The 15,237-nt window shown below is 35.7% G+C and overlaps 2 protein-coding genes across 2 annotated transcripts in view; both read left to right on the forward strand.

Annotated features, from left to right (window-relative positions):
- VAMP7 (vesicle associated membrane protein 7) overlaps nucleotides 1-15,237 on the forward strand; it is a 1,102,798-nt gene that overhangs the window by 346,423 nt on the left and 741,138 nt on the right. The gene's annotated exons all lie outside the window — the stretch shown is intronic.
- The window catches only part of MORC4 (MORC family CW-type zinc finger 4), a 102,113-nt gene that overhangs the window by 33,276 nt on the left and 53,600 nt on the right, over nucleotides 1-15,237 (forward strand). The window contains exons 8-9 of the mRNA XM_049766723.1: nucleotides 1,064-1,180; nucleotides 3,736-3,836. Coding sequence (XP_049622680.1) covers nucleotides 1,064-1,180; nucleotides 3,736-3,836 — 218 coding nt within the window. The remainder of the gene's footprint in view (nucleotides 1-1,063; nucleotides 1,181-3,735; nucleotides 3,837-15,237) is intronic.

Below are 15,237 nucleotides of genomic sequence, written 5' to 3' on the forward strand. Positions count from 1 at the left end.
TCTTCAAGTCATCACCTGTACCTGCCTAGTTTCTAAGTGCTGAATAGTATACCCAGTGAATATGCTAACATTTATTTGGTAATTTCCTTATTTTTATTTACATTTTTCTTTTTTTTTTGTTTTTTTTGGGGGCACACCCGGCAGTGCTCAGGGGTTACTCCTGGCTGTCTGCTCAGAAATAGCTCCTGGCAGGCATGGGGGACCATATGGGACGCTGGGATTCGAACCAACCACCTTTGGTCCTGGATTGGCTGCTTGCAAGGCAAACGCCACTGTGCTATCTCTCTGGGCCCTACAGTTTTCATATTTTTATTTCAATTTATACTTCCAATTTATACTATATTTTGTATCTGAAAAATTACTAGAAGGAAAATTACTTGGTCAAAAGTAAGCAATCCTTTTCTTTTTTATTTATTTTATTTTTTCTAATAACATATTTAAACACCATTGTTACAAACATGCTGTAGTTGGGTTTTAGTCATAAAATGTACATCTCCCTTCACCAGAACAACCTTCCCACCACCAAGGCCCCATCTCCTTCCTTCCCCACCTTCTGCCTGTCTATGAAACAGGCATTCTATTCTTCTCACTCACTATCATTGTCATGATAGTTATTAGTGTAATAATTTCTCAACTGCATTTACCACTCTTTGTGGTAAGCTTCATACTTTGGGCTGGTCCTTCTGGCCCTCGTCTCTATTGTCTCTGGGTAATAATACCATATTGTCTGGGGCCGGAGCAATAGCACAGCGGTAGGGGATTTGCCTTGCATGCGGCTCATCCAGGACAGGCCTTGGTTCGATCCTCCTGTGTTCCATATGGTCCCCCAAACCAGGAGCGATTTCTGAGCACATAGCCAGGAGTAACCCCTGAGCATCACAGCACACCATACTTTTATTTTTCTAGTTTTATTTTTAAAACTTTTACAACAGATTTTTAAATACTATACAGAAAAGCTATATTAATTTATGCTCAGTGGTGTTTGATGATTTTTGGTATGCTTAAGTAACAGATATTATTGGTTAAACCCTCTGGTTTGTCTCCTTAATGATTTTCTTCTCAGAATAAGCAGGTGAAAATAACTTTTGGGTTTTCTTGCAAAAATAACCAGTTTGGAGTAATGATGTATCATAATAATCGACTCATAAAGTCCTTTGAGAAGGTGGGCTGCCAAGTGAAGGTGAGTGATCAATGTTTTGTTCTCATTACATGATAAACTAGAAGGTAAATCAATTAAAAACTTCATGGGGTATAGATTTTATTAATGGCTTTTATCAGTATTTTTTGATGGTTGCTAAATCTGATCATGGAATTCTGTGGTAACTGAGCTTTCTTACACTGAAATTCTTTCTGCTTTCCCAGAAACTTTATTAGATACATTTTCTAGGTAGCTTTAAAAAGATGATTGTAAACCAACAATTTCACCATGTGTGTAAGTTTTTAGTGCTTATGGTAACTCTTTATATTGGAGGTGATGTAGGGAAACATGAAATATAGTAGATGATATATAAAATTTAATGGTAATGACCAGGATTTGAATCCTGATTTTTTCATTTACAAGCTATGTAAATTAATTTCTTAGATGCTGCTTCCTTACCTATAAAATGGAAAGATTTTACCTGCTATTTCTGCTACAGACCTTACATGACTGAGATAGTAAAGTAAATATAGTTTATAAAGTGAACTATATAAACAATACTCTGATAATATCTTAACAACTAATGTTCCACATCACTAATAATCAGGGAGATGCAAATCAAAACAACAATGAGGTGCCATCTCACGCCACAGATATTGGCACATATCACAAAGAACAAGAACAATCAGTGCTAGCAGGGATGTGCTGGTTGGAATGCCATCTAGTGCAGCATATTGGAAAACAATATGGAGTTTCCTCAATAAAAACCTAGAAAATGGAATGGGCATCATTGATAATAAACCATAATAGTAGGTGTGAATCAGGAGTGTTCCAGGTAAGCCAGAATATACATTCATGTTTGTTCTCCAGGAATACACTCTGGGCACATGGGTAGAAAGAGGGAGGTTGACTCTGGTGGTGGGATTGGCCCTAATTCATTGTATGCCTGAAATTCAACTATGAAGGACTTTGTAAATCACAATGGTTTCAATAAAATTAAATTTAAAAAAACAAAAAACAAACAAACAAAAAAAAACCCTAGAAAATGAGCTACCATTTTTAGCCATACCACTCCTAGGGATATACCCTAGGTCTAGGAACACAAAAACACAACACAAAAACGCCTTCTGAACACCCATATTCATTGCAGCCCTATTTACAATAGCCAGAATCTAGAATCAATACAGATGCCCAAGAACAGTTGAGTTGCTAAAGAAACTGTGGTACATATACACAATGGAAAACTAAGCAGATCTTAGGAAAAATGAAGTCATAGAGTTTTCCTATACATGGATGGACATGGAGACTATTATGCTGGCTGAAATAAGTCAGAAAGAGAGATAGACACAGAATAGTCTCACTTATCTGTGAGATTTAGGAAAAATAGAAGATTTTATTGTAATAACACCCAGTGACAATAGAAATGAGGGCTGGAAGGATAGGACGTGTTATGAAGCTTACCACGAAGAGTGGTGAGAGCAATTAGATAAATAAATATACTAAAATTAGCATGACAAGGGTAGTGAGTGAGAAAAGTAGTATGCCTGTCTTAAATACAGGTGGGGGTGGGATAGAAGGAAGATGGGGCATTGGTCATGGGAAGGTTGCACTAGTGAAGGGGGGTGTTCTTTTATTATAACTGAAACCTAACTACAAACATGTTTGTAATCATGGTGCTTATATATTATTAAAAAATAAAACAGTAATATTCATATGTACCTCATTAATTATTGCTTTATAGAACATATTGTGAAAGCACACAAAATAATAAACAGCTTTATATTATATAGTAGAGCAGAGGAAGTGGATAGAGTGCAGAGATTAAGGTGCATATTTTACATGCAGACAACCCCAGTTCCATAACTGGCATTGTCTGTTTTCCCCCAGAGCACCTCTTTGATGATTCCTGAGTACAGAGCCAGGAGAAAACCCTGAGCACCACCTGGTGTGGTCCAAAAAACAAACAATAGAACAAACTAATATGAAACCCAGCTTATCTAGTCTCTAGGCTGCATCACTTTTCCTTTGTATATGATCTTTATGCAACTCATATTTCATATAAATCTAATTACAGTTTAACTCACTTCCCCTCATTAAATAATTATAACATTTTAAATTAATTTTAAATCTCCAAATCTTGTCTCAGCTTCTAATAGCTATGAGTCTCTATATTAATATTTTGGTGACCTGCACATATAAAATTATTTAATAGTGTTTGAGGACTGCATAGCATCTTACGTTTTTCAGAAAGTTTGGTTTCATTTCCCAAGAAAAGTAGTATTTAACCTTAAATCATATAGAAATCCCAGAATATAAAGTGGATAAAAGTGAAGGTAATCTAATATCAACCCCTAGAAAATCCTAGAGATATATGGATAACAGTTTTCAAATCTCTGCTGTAGAATTTGCCACAGGTTGTACCTCAATGTAAGTATTTTCAGTCTATTAAAGTACATTCTGAGTGTTTCAGTAGAAATACTGACCTTTCCTTACCAGTGAATGTTATGAAACCGTTCTATTATTGTTTGATATCAAAGGAAGTATCCCCAGGCATTTAACAATAAAGTAAGTATAAAATGTAATATTTTTCTTTTAAGCCAACTCATGAAGAAGGTGTGGGAGTAATTGGAGTCATTGAGTGCAATTTTTTAAAGCCTGCATACAACAAACAGGACTTTGAATACACGAAGGAGTACCGGTGAGTCACTCTGATCCTGATAACTGAAGATGATTTTTATCAATTCAGAAACTTCTAAAAATAATTTATAAAAAACAATCAAATCATATATTTTTCCAAAATTAGATACTAAAATTCTAAGTTTCTGTTGAAATAGCATTGGTATAAAACATTAGGTTTTAGATATACAGCATTGTAATTGAAATATATTTTACTGCATTATGCTATCAGAAAGTCTAGTTTCCACCTACATATTATTTATCTCCTTTACCCATTTTAACACCTCCCTTCATCTATTTGCCTTCTGGTTAGTACCATTTTATTATTCCTTGGGATCTTTTTTTCATTTACATTAAATCTTTAATATATTTTGAATAAAGTTTTAATTGAATCACCTGGGAGATTGTTACATAGTTGTTCATGATTGTGTTTCAGTCATACAATATCCCTTCACCAGTGCACATTTCCTGCCACCAACATTCCCAGTTTTCCTTGCAACATCATTCCTCCTGCCTTCCACCCGTCTGCCAATATGGCAGATATTTACTTCTTCTTTCTCCCTCTTTTAGTCTTCCTTTTTTATTTTAAACACTATAGTTTGCAATATTGTTTCTGAGGTGCCATATATATATCACTTTACCTCCTTCCAGCACCTAGTTATTATTGTTGTAGTGGTCTTTTTTTTTGCCCTTCCCAAGTTCTTCATGACAAGCTTTCTATCATGGACCAGTCTTCCTGTAACCTTGTCCATATTGTCTTTGGATATTTTTACCACACTTTTTAAATATCCCACAAATGAGTAAGTTATTCAATACCTCTCCCTCTGATTCATTTTGCTCACCATAAGACTCTCCATATCTGTTCATGCATGAGCAAATTACCTGACTTCATTTTTCCTACATCTGCTAATATTTCATCAGGAGTCTCAAACTCAATTTACCTGGGAGCCGCAGGAGGCAAAGTCGGGTGATCCTTGAATGCAAAGTCAGTAGAAAGCCTTGAACATTGAGGGGTTTGACCCAAACAACTAAAACAAAACAAAACAAATAAAAGATTTTTCTAGGACAGGGCCACAAAATGTTGTACGGAGGGCCGCTTGCGGCCTGCGGGCCTTGAGTTTGAGACCCCTGAAGATGAATCTATATTTTACTGTTCTTGAAAACTTGGGTTGTTTATGGATTCTGGTTATTGTGGACAGTCTTGTAATGAACATAGGATGCATGTGGCTGTTTTTCACTGTTTTGGGATACCAATGCTGTATTCAAAGAAGTGATATTGCTGGGTCATATTGGAGCTCAATTTCTAGTTTTTTGAGGAAGGTTCATATTATTTTCCTAAAAAACCGGACCAATATACATTCCCACCAGCAGTGAGAATTTTGTCTCCACATCTGAGACTCCTTGTTCTTTTGGTGCCTGCCATCTGAGGTGCTATATGATACTTCTCTCACTGCTTGTATTTGTATTTCCTTGATGATTAATGATGTGGAACATTTTATGTGTCTTTTGACCACCAATATTTCTTCTTTGAGGAAGTTTCTGTGCATATCTTCTCCAATTTATGGGTTTAGATCATTTTTCTTGTTAAATTGTGCCTTATATAGTTTTCCTTGTTAAAAAGTGCTTTATAAGGCGCCAGAGTGATAGTACAGTGAGTAGGATGTTTGCCTTGCATGCAGTCAACCTGGATTAAATCCCTGGCATCCCATATGGTCTCCCAAGCCTACCAGGAACAATTTCTAAGTGAAGAGCCAGGAGTAACCTCAGAGTGCCACCAGGTGTGGCCCCAAAACCAAAAATATAGTGTCTTATATATCTTATATATTAACTCTTTGTCAGGTATTGAGTGACTACTTTCTCTCAATATGTGGGCAACCTTTGTATCCTGTTCACCAATTCCTTTGAGGTACAGAATCTTCTTAATTTAATGTAGTGCCATTTGTTTAACATTGCTTTTGCTTGCTTGGTCAGTAGTGTTTCATCCTTGAAGATGACTTTAGCTTCTATGCCATGACAATTTCTGCCTTTGTTTTCTTCTGTGTACTTTATGGTTTCAGGTCTGATATCAAGGACTTTAATCTATTTTGACTATGACTTTTGTGTACTGCATTACAAGGAGGTTTTAGTTGATGTTTTGCATGTAGATGATCAGTTTTTTTTTAACATATCTTGTTAAAGAGACTTCCCTTGTTCCACTTTTATTTTTGGCTCCTTTATCAAATAACCTGAAATGTGTCTCAGGATATTAAAGTCTATTCCATTGATCTGAGGGTCTGTCTTTATTCTAATATCATGCTGTTTTAATTACTACTGCATCACATTTCATTTGATGTTGGGCAAAGTGATCCTTCCCTTCTCCTGAATGATTGTTTTAGCTATCTGTGGAGGTTTAGTTTACATATGAAATTCAAAAGTATTTGATCTATTTTTTTGAAATATTTTATGGGTATCATTAAATTTGTACGATGATTTGAGGAGTGTTACCATTTAATGATGTGAATTCCCCCAATCCTTGAGTAGGGGATGTGCTTCCATTTCCTTGTGTCTTTTATTTCTTGAGGTAGTGTTTTATAGTATTCTTTGCATCAGTCTTTCACTGCTTTAGTTAAGTTGATTCTGAGGCATTTGATTTCTGAAGCACAGTTGTGAATAGAGTTGCTTTTATAATATCACTTTCTTCTCTTTATTTCATTTTTGTCTATAGAAAAGCCATGGATTTTTGTTTATTTATTTTGATGTCTTCCACTTTACAATTCTGTTGTTTTTAGTATCTTTTATTTAGTCTTCAGGATTTGCTGAATAAATTATCATATCATCTTCAAATAGTGAGAATTTAACTTCTTTTTCCCCTCCCCTGAGAATTTAACTTCTTTTCATTTATGATTGAACTTATAATCTTTTTCTTGCTTAATTATTATAGCAACTACTTCCAGTACTATATTTAATAGAAGTGGTAAGAGTGGACAACTTTGTCTTGTGCCAAATTTTAGAGGCAAGGCTTTCAGCTCACCAACATTCAGTATAATGTTTACTATGGGCTTGTGGTAAATGGCTTAGGCTATATTGAAGAAAGTTCTTTCAATTCCCATATTTTTGAGAGTTTTTTTAATCCAAGAAGCTATATAACCTTCCTTCAAACCTGAATGATAGTCTGGATGGGTGAAGTATTCTTGGTGAGGCATTAAGTTTGAGTTTAATCTCTGTATTCCACCACTGACTTCATACCTGGAGGGTTGCTTGTGATAAATTTGTTATAAATCTTAAGGATGCTTTTATCTTTATGCTTTATTATTGTAACTAGGATGTGCATTGGGTGCTATTATTTAGTTCTCTTTCAGCTGGCACACTTTAGTCATCCAGAATGTTGGTACAAGCATTTGTCATCTCTAGGAATTTCTCAGGGATGATGTTTTTTATTGTTGTTTCTTTATAGGGTTTTATTGCTGTATTTCTGGGATCCAAACTATTCTTATGTTGTTTTTGTTAAATTTATCCCAAAGGTCTTTTTTTGTCTGTTCACGTATTTTGAGGATAATTTCCATCTGTTCATTTATTTTATGACTCTTTTTCAATTTATTCTGTTGAATGGAGGTGTTATGAAGCTCATTTCCCAGCTCACTGTTTCTGCTTTCAGCTGCTATTACTCTTCTGGTGAGTCCTTTCAGTGAATTTTTCATTTAACCTACCAAGTTTTTCAGTCCTGATATTTCTGATTTAAGTTTTCTCATTTCTACTTTCATGTTGTCCTGGGACTTATGGACTATCTGTTCCAGGGTTTCTTTGAGTTCTTTGAACATCTTTAATATTTTCTCTGTAAAGTTCTGATCAAAGAGGCTATATGATAGGTGGGTGCTGTTAGCTGGGTCTTTAGAACTACCATTTTTATTCACTAAGTGTAGTGGGGGGTTGTATTGGTTTCTCATTGTGACCTTTGTGGTATGGTGGTGTTTTTATGTGTTATGGTGGGTAAGGACACTAGAAGAATTGCAAAGCCACAGAGAAAATTGGTGCAGCCACACTTGTTTGGGCACACTTTCCTCAGTTCAGTTCAAAACACTGCCCACAACCTCCAGGTACTCCCACAGCTGCAAGTTAAGAGCCCTTTTGCTCCAGGCCAATGCTCTTTTCTGGGCACACTCACCTCAGTTCAGTTCAAAATCAAATCACAATGTCTTTAGTGTAGATATCTTGCTTTTAGTGTTGCTGAGTCTATGCTTTGGATATTTAGTCATACCACTCTCCTGTATCACCAGTATAACTGAGGCCCCTTATCTCTGTTCTCCCATTACTTATTTTTTTCTTCTTCTTCTTCCTTCCTAGACATTACCCCTTTGTTACACTATATTTCCTAATCCAATTATCTATATACCACAGTTAAATGAGCTTATCCCTTTTTTATCCTTCTTCTGGCTTGCTTCCTTCAACATGCTATCTTCCAATTCCAACCTGGTTGTAGCAGAAGTGCATGATTTTGATGAATTCGTAAGATGTGTTATTATTTCTTTATGCTCATTAAACATTATCAACATGGTGTCACTAAAGTAATTTTCTGGGATTTTTAAAAATATGTTTCTATGGGGGCCGGAGAGATACCATGGAGGTAGGGCATTTGTCTTGCATGCAGAAGGACGGTGGTTCAAATCCCGGCATCCCATATGGTCCCCGAACCAGCCAGGAGTGATTTCTGTGCATAGAGCCAGGAGTAACCCCTGAGCACTGCCAGGTGTGACCCCAAAACCCCCCCAAAAAGTATCTGGTTCTATGGTAGAGCCTTCTGTGCTATTATTTTCACTCATCGAACTTGATGGGCTCTATGTGGTATTCCATTGTGTTCACTGTGTTTTTGTAGTGATGAACTTGAATCTGAGTCTCTCATTAGGCTGTATGTGAGTCTTTTCCTTTTTTCCAGGTTCCATCCAGTGACATGAGTTATGTGTGTACAGTGTATACAATGTTAGGGGAGATGACTAAAGCTTACATGAAAGGCATTATAGTTCAAAGAATAAGCAAGAGTGAGTTGAGTTATGGGCATAACGTGCTGGGTCTGGGAGCTTAAATGAGTAAGTAGGAGATTTTACTTATAGGTGTGGGCCTCCTATGATGGCAGATTCAGATGTGGAGGCTGTCGGCTGTCAGGATCCACCTGTGAGGAAGGAAAATCCACTTCTTGTCCCCCAAAAAGGTACCAAAGATATCTGTTGGAGGTCAATCTCTCCTAATGGTTGAAAAATCAAGAAGGTCTGAGGTTAGCCAGTCTAGGTTCTTCAATTTAGTGATAAAAGCTGATAATAATCACATATGATCTTCCGTATTTTTATGGTATCTGATGTAACTTTCAGTCCTTTCATTTCTGATCCCATCTATATTTTTCTATTTCTGCATTAGTCTAAGTATCATTTTAAAAAAAATAAAATATTTTAGAGGCGGCCGAAATAGTGCAGAATATGACTTGCACATAGCTGAGTTTGCTATCGGACACCACATACAGTTCTTGCCCCCAAGCACAGCCAAGTGTTACTCATGAGATCAGAGCCAGGAAGAACTCCTTGGGCACTGCTTAGTGGAGGCCAAACCCTTTCCTCTAATTTTTTTTTTAAATTCCATTTGTTTATTCTGCATTTTTATTGTTTTCTTCGTGCTGCTCACTTGCATTTTTATTGCTTTCTTCATGCTGCTCACTTTGGCTGGCCTTCATATATTGTTCATTGTCTGGTTTAATAATGTGAGGTTTGATACCAAAGCAGTAGTACAGCAGGTAGGGTGTTTGCCTTGCATTCAGCTGATCTTGATTTGATCCCTGGCATCACTTGCCAGTAATGATCTATGAGTGCACAACTAGGAGTAAAAGCTAACTACCACCATTTGTGGTCCTCCAAACAACCAAAAACAAACCAATAATGTGAGGTTATACTTTTTATGTAAACCTTTTCTATTTCTGATGTAAGCCTGTATTGCTATGAACTTCAGCTTTAGTACAACTTTGCTGTTTCCCATGTATTCAAATGAATGTATACCTTCATTCTTTGGCTTCCAGAGAAGCTTCCAAGAAGCTTTTTTTTGTTTTTGTTTTTGTTTTTTGTTTGTTTGGTTTTGGTTTTGGTTTTTGGGCCACACCCGTTTGACTCTCAGGGGTTATTCCTGGCTATGCGCTCAGAAATCGCCCCTGGCTTGGGGGGACCATATGGGACGCCGGGGGATCGAACCGCGGTCCGTCCTATGCTAGCGCTTGCAAGGCAGACACCTTACCTCTAGCGCCACCTTCCCGGCCCTGCCAAGAAGCTTTTTAATTACTTTGATTTCCTATTTGACTCAATGGTTGTTCAACACTCTGTTAGTTAGTCTCCAATTTTCTTCATCCAACTTTCTATGCTTTGCTCCTACCTTTGTAAGATTTTGGTCTGAAAAGATACTTGATATGATTTCTTTATCCATGATTTCATGAACTTTTATTTTGTCTTGTAGTATGTGGTTTGTCTGAAAACTCCCTTGTACACGAGAGAGGAATTTGTACTTAATCTTTTGGGGGTTGAAGAGCCTCGACATATCTGTTAAATCCTTATATCCTCTTTCACAGTTAAAGCAAGTAATAGATCTTGTTTGGACTATGTTCCTTTCACACATTTTTATGATTATGTTTATCATTTATCTGAAAAACTTTGTGTTGTTCCTTCAAATTTTAATGATAACATATCTGAATTAGGCGCTTTTACTTGAATATCCTTTTATTAAACACATTAACTATCATGACATTTCTTTCTGGCTTGTTGGTTTTATTTGATAAATCTGCTGTGACTATTATTTGGGTTCTCTTATATGTGAATATTTCTCTTGCTGTTTTCAGACTTCTATCTCTATCTTTCAAATTGTTGTTTAATTAATGTGTCTTGATGTTTTTCTATTTGGATTTTGTTTAGAACTTTTAGAAAATCCTGACTATGTGTAATATGACTATTAAGATGGATAAAATTCTTGTCTATTATTGCTTTAACCCACAATATTTTGAATAAGTTGAATAATTTATAAGTTTTATATTTCACAAAAGCTGAGAAACTTAAAAACTTTCACATACACCACAGCTATTTTCCCATTATTAACATATTACTATAGTCATTAATTTAAACAGTTTTAATTTATTTATAGAAAATGCATCACATAGTTGACATATTTAATAATGATACATATATTTGTAGGTAAGTAAAAGAAAAGTTATTGAAAAAAATAAAATGGAAGAGAAGATAAAAAGAAAGAACAAAGAAAAAGTAACAAGCACATTTTTGAAAATTCTTATATCTCCAATGACGTCATTAAGACAATGGCAGATTAAGCAAGCTCTTGTTAGTTGTTCATTATGTTAAATTGAGTGCTCCTATAGGGATGACAACATCCAGAAATTCAAAGCACTGTTACTGACATTATAATTTTTAGGGGTGTGTATTTCATCTTCCAGGCCTCTTAAAAGGAAGACATGGAAAGAGGGTGCTTGCACTTGCTCCGAAAATCCCTGGTGATAACAGCCCAATAACCAACATACCTGAAGTGTGGTCAGATTGGTGTCCCTGCAAAGAATCCTATATGGTCAGTGATGAGGCTATCAGGGATATGGTGATTCTGGGTGATGAAGACAGCATCCATGGCTTTGGTAGGGCAGGGGCTTGGCCCACTAACTCCTCCCAAGATGGTCATCTTTCTGTTGCATGGGCTAGTATAACCATAATCTTTCACATGTAAGTTTATATCTTGTTGGAGAAAAGAGTGAGTCTATGGAGTTTTCCCAGTTTTAACATCTACTTACATTTTTGTAATTTACTAATTATAATTTTAGTTAATATTTTGTTTGGCTCCAAAATTATATAAAGGGTAGATTACATTTTTTATCTGTATCCTTAGCTCCTCTTGACTGTAAATCAACCAATAATTTTCCCCCTTTATTTGTACTTTTACTCTCTGATATGGATGTCAGCCCATACATTTAAATTTTTCCGTTAAATGTGTTCCCTTTAGTTCTCAGTGTTTGTTTGGTTTGGTTTTGGGGCCACACCCAGCAGCACTCAGGGTTACTCTGAGCTCTGTGCTCATAAATCGCTTCAGGCAGGCTCAGGGGACCATATGGGATTCTGGGATTGAACCCAGGTCTGTCCCAGGTCAGCCTCATGCAAGGCAAATGTCCTGTCACTATGCTATCGCTCCAGCCCCCCAATTTTGTTCTTTTGATAGTTTTATCCACCTTATTCTCAAACACACTAACTTATTCCTCACTTCTGTTATTCTGTTGCTGAGTCCCTTGTGGCTTTTTGTTGTTGTAGTTCAGCAACTGTGTTACTTAGATAAATTATTTATGATTGTTTTTCTCATATGTACTCTCATACTTTCTCTGTCTTTGTTAGAGTTCTCTTTTATTTCATCAATTCAGTGAATATCCTTGGTACTACAGCTTTGACTTCTTTATCAGGGAGCTTGGGATCTTTCCTAGACTTTTTTTTTTCATCCATAAATGCAGGGAAATACCTTCACCTCTTAATTTTGTTTGGTCTATAGGAGAGCTAGTGGAGAGAATCTGATTTTATGTGGGCCATCAGTCAGAGGTTTGTTTATAGTTGTTAACTCCAGACAGAGACTGACTGTGGCTCTGAGTTTGTGTCACTTTAATCTGTTGCTGGGAATTTGCAGTGGCAAGCATACTTGCAGACCTGGATTGTATCCCAGCATTTGCAGTTGTTGGTGTTTGACAGTGGCTATGGTGTCAGTGTCCAATAAATAGGCTTGGGAAGCAAATGGGGTCTTGCAGTCACAAATACCTAATAGTAACTTTAGTACCAAGTCAACTTGCATAACTAGCAGGGTGTTTGCATTTGTTAGGGCCTAAAAGAAACTATTTAGCCTGGCTGAAGAAGACCTGGAACCTGGGAATGTAGTTGCCAATATCTATGGTCTAACAACATAGTGTTTGGTAAGGCCTGGCACACCAAATTTGACCTGCTTGTGCTGAAACTGAATGATCAGATGCTCAGAAATGGGTTGTTACATGGACATAGTAGATAATGGGAGAAATCATTGATTTTAGGTTTTCATTCAATCTCTCTGCTATCAGTAATATGTGTAATGGAGCAAACTGACTTTGTTTAGCCTGGAGTTAGTAAATGTCACTCAATCCCCTGCTGCTGGTCCATAGCTCAGGGATAGTGTTTTGTTCAAAGGTTGGTTCTTACCTAAAGATAAATCAAAATATGGCTTCTGTTTACCATCTTGTAACTTGAAACTCAGGCCCCATAATTGTTTGCACAGTATAGCTCTTGTCTCCCTGCTAGGTTTTACAGAATTACAAGGTTAAGGTTTCTGGGTTTTGTCTTAACTTTTTCTAAGAACAAGGTTCTACAATTTAGAAATTCTTGGACTTTTGGTCTCTGCTTTGCCGTCTTCTTCTTTGGTGGGGTTGAACTACTTAGCTTTTAATTCTGGTTGTCCTTTTTTCCATAGAAGAGTTCATCTCTTGCTGATGATAACTAGAATACCCAGTTAACTTTTTCAGTAGAATCAAACAGGATTCTTTAATTTTAGGAGTAGATGCTGTTGTGATCTACTTACATAGAATCCTTTATGGTCCTTTCTTCTCCCATTTTATTCTTACAATCTAATAGGATTTTTAGTTCTTTATTTTTTATATATTAGCAAAATAATGTGAGGCTTAAATTAAAGGTTACTAATACATGATATTTGGAGACCAGTTGAGCTAAACGTTACCTTTTTAAATAATGGACAGAACACTGAACTTATTTACTAAACTACAAAAAAAAATACATATGCTACAAAAGCCTTGGAGTTTTCTCAATGAAAACAGTAAGTAGATGTGAATTAATTATGTTGTATGATAAGCAGAAGCTTAAAGTTTACACCAAAAGATAGTTTTGAAGCCAGTGGACAAATTGAGAAGAAAGTATTGGGACAGCAGAATAAATTTTGCCATTTAAGTAAGTATCTGGATGAAAGTTTAGGTAAAGGTTCGATAAATTTCTCAAATCCAAATCATACTCCCTTCGTTATGTGAAAGTAGTAAGTTTCTGATAATTATTCAAGTAATATTTATGAAATATAAATATATATTTACTAAATAGCATTCTGTACAATCTTAGGCCATCCTTCAAAATGTATATTTAAAATTTTAGAGATATTGAACTCTGAGTTTGGTATTTTTAGTTTCAATATGATGAGTTTGAGGTGATTTCAGGGGATTCAGATATATACTAGAAAGTAGATATATTATGTTGAACATACAGAATTTCTAATTTAAATGGCTTAAATATATGTTATACATTTTATTAAAAATATAAAATTAGTATAGTGTACTACATGCTAAGTCCGTTAAAGACCATATATTTAAATAACTTTTTACCCTAATCCTGGCTTCTTGTATTTTATAATTTATTTTATATAAATTGAAAAGATGTTTAAGAATAGAGGTATTTTAGAAGTTTAGAGAATTTGATCATGTGCTCTTTTGACGATAGTATATAGATATCTAAATTATAAGTGTTAAGTATCTCACAAGTCATCATGCCATGGTAATATCTATAAATAAATTCTCTGGTATCACTGTTAATAGTTGTGGATATTATGTTTCATCTGCAACTACTAGAGTTCAAACCTTCGAACTTTTAGAGTGAATATCAACTTAAAATTTTTAATAATGGCCAGAAAGTGCTTTAGCAGGTTAAATACATACTTTGAATATGGAAGGCCTGTAAATGGCACCCTGAACACTTCTGGGAGTGATTCTAGAACACAGATCTGGAAGTAGCTCCCATGAATCATCAGGTATGGCCCCAAATAAAAATTTTATTCTTTTATAAAGAGAATAAAATGAAGGAAAAACGCATTATACACATATAATATAAGAGCTGCATTGGTGCATTGAATGTTCCCTACTAACCTACTATATGGTTCCTATATTTGGGTGATCTATAATCCATTTTAAATAGCACATAAAATAAAGTTAAAGGCAATAAAGTAGATACTTTGATCAATCAAAACCTAAATAGTATGGTAGAGGAAAATTTCCTGATGTGTATATAGGGGAGGTTTTAGTTAGAAGGTATGAATAAATATTTTCCTTAAAGGATGTAGTCTTTAGAAAAGGGAGGGAAGGAATCAAATTCCATGACTGAATTGCTGCCTGAGCTATAGTAGTAGTAAAAACTCAGAACTGTAAGAATATAGGGATGAACTGAGGATATAATTGAAAGGGAAGAACTGTGTGAGGCCCTAACTTTGATCTCTGGTTCTGCATGGATCCCTGAGCACTGACAGATGATTCCTTGGTAGCCCTTGAACACCACTGGCATTGCTTGGGTCTAATACTGAACCTTTAGACTTGTAGATTTGTGACAAGTATTTCTGGGAGTAACTCCTGTATCCCTTGAGCACTGCTT

Source organism: Suncus etruscus, chromosome X (genome assembly GCF_024139225.1).
Source record: "Suncus etruscus isolate mSunEtr1 chromosome X, mSunEtr1.pri.cur, whole genome shotgun sequence".
Lineage (NCBI taxonomy): Eukaryota > Metazoa > Chordata > Mammalia > Eulipotyphla > Soricidae > Suncus > Suncus etruscus.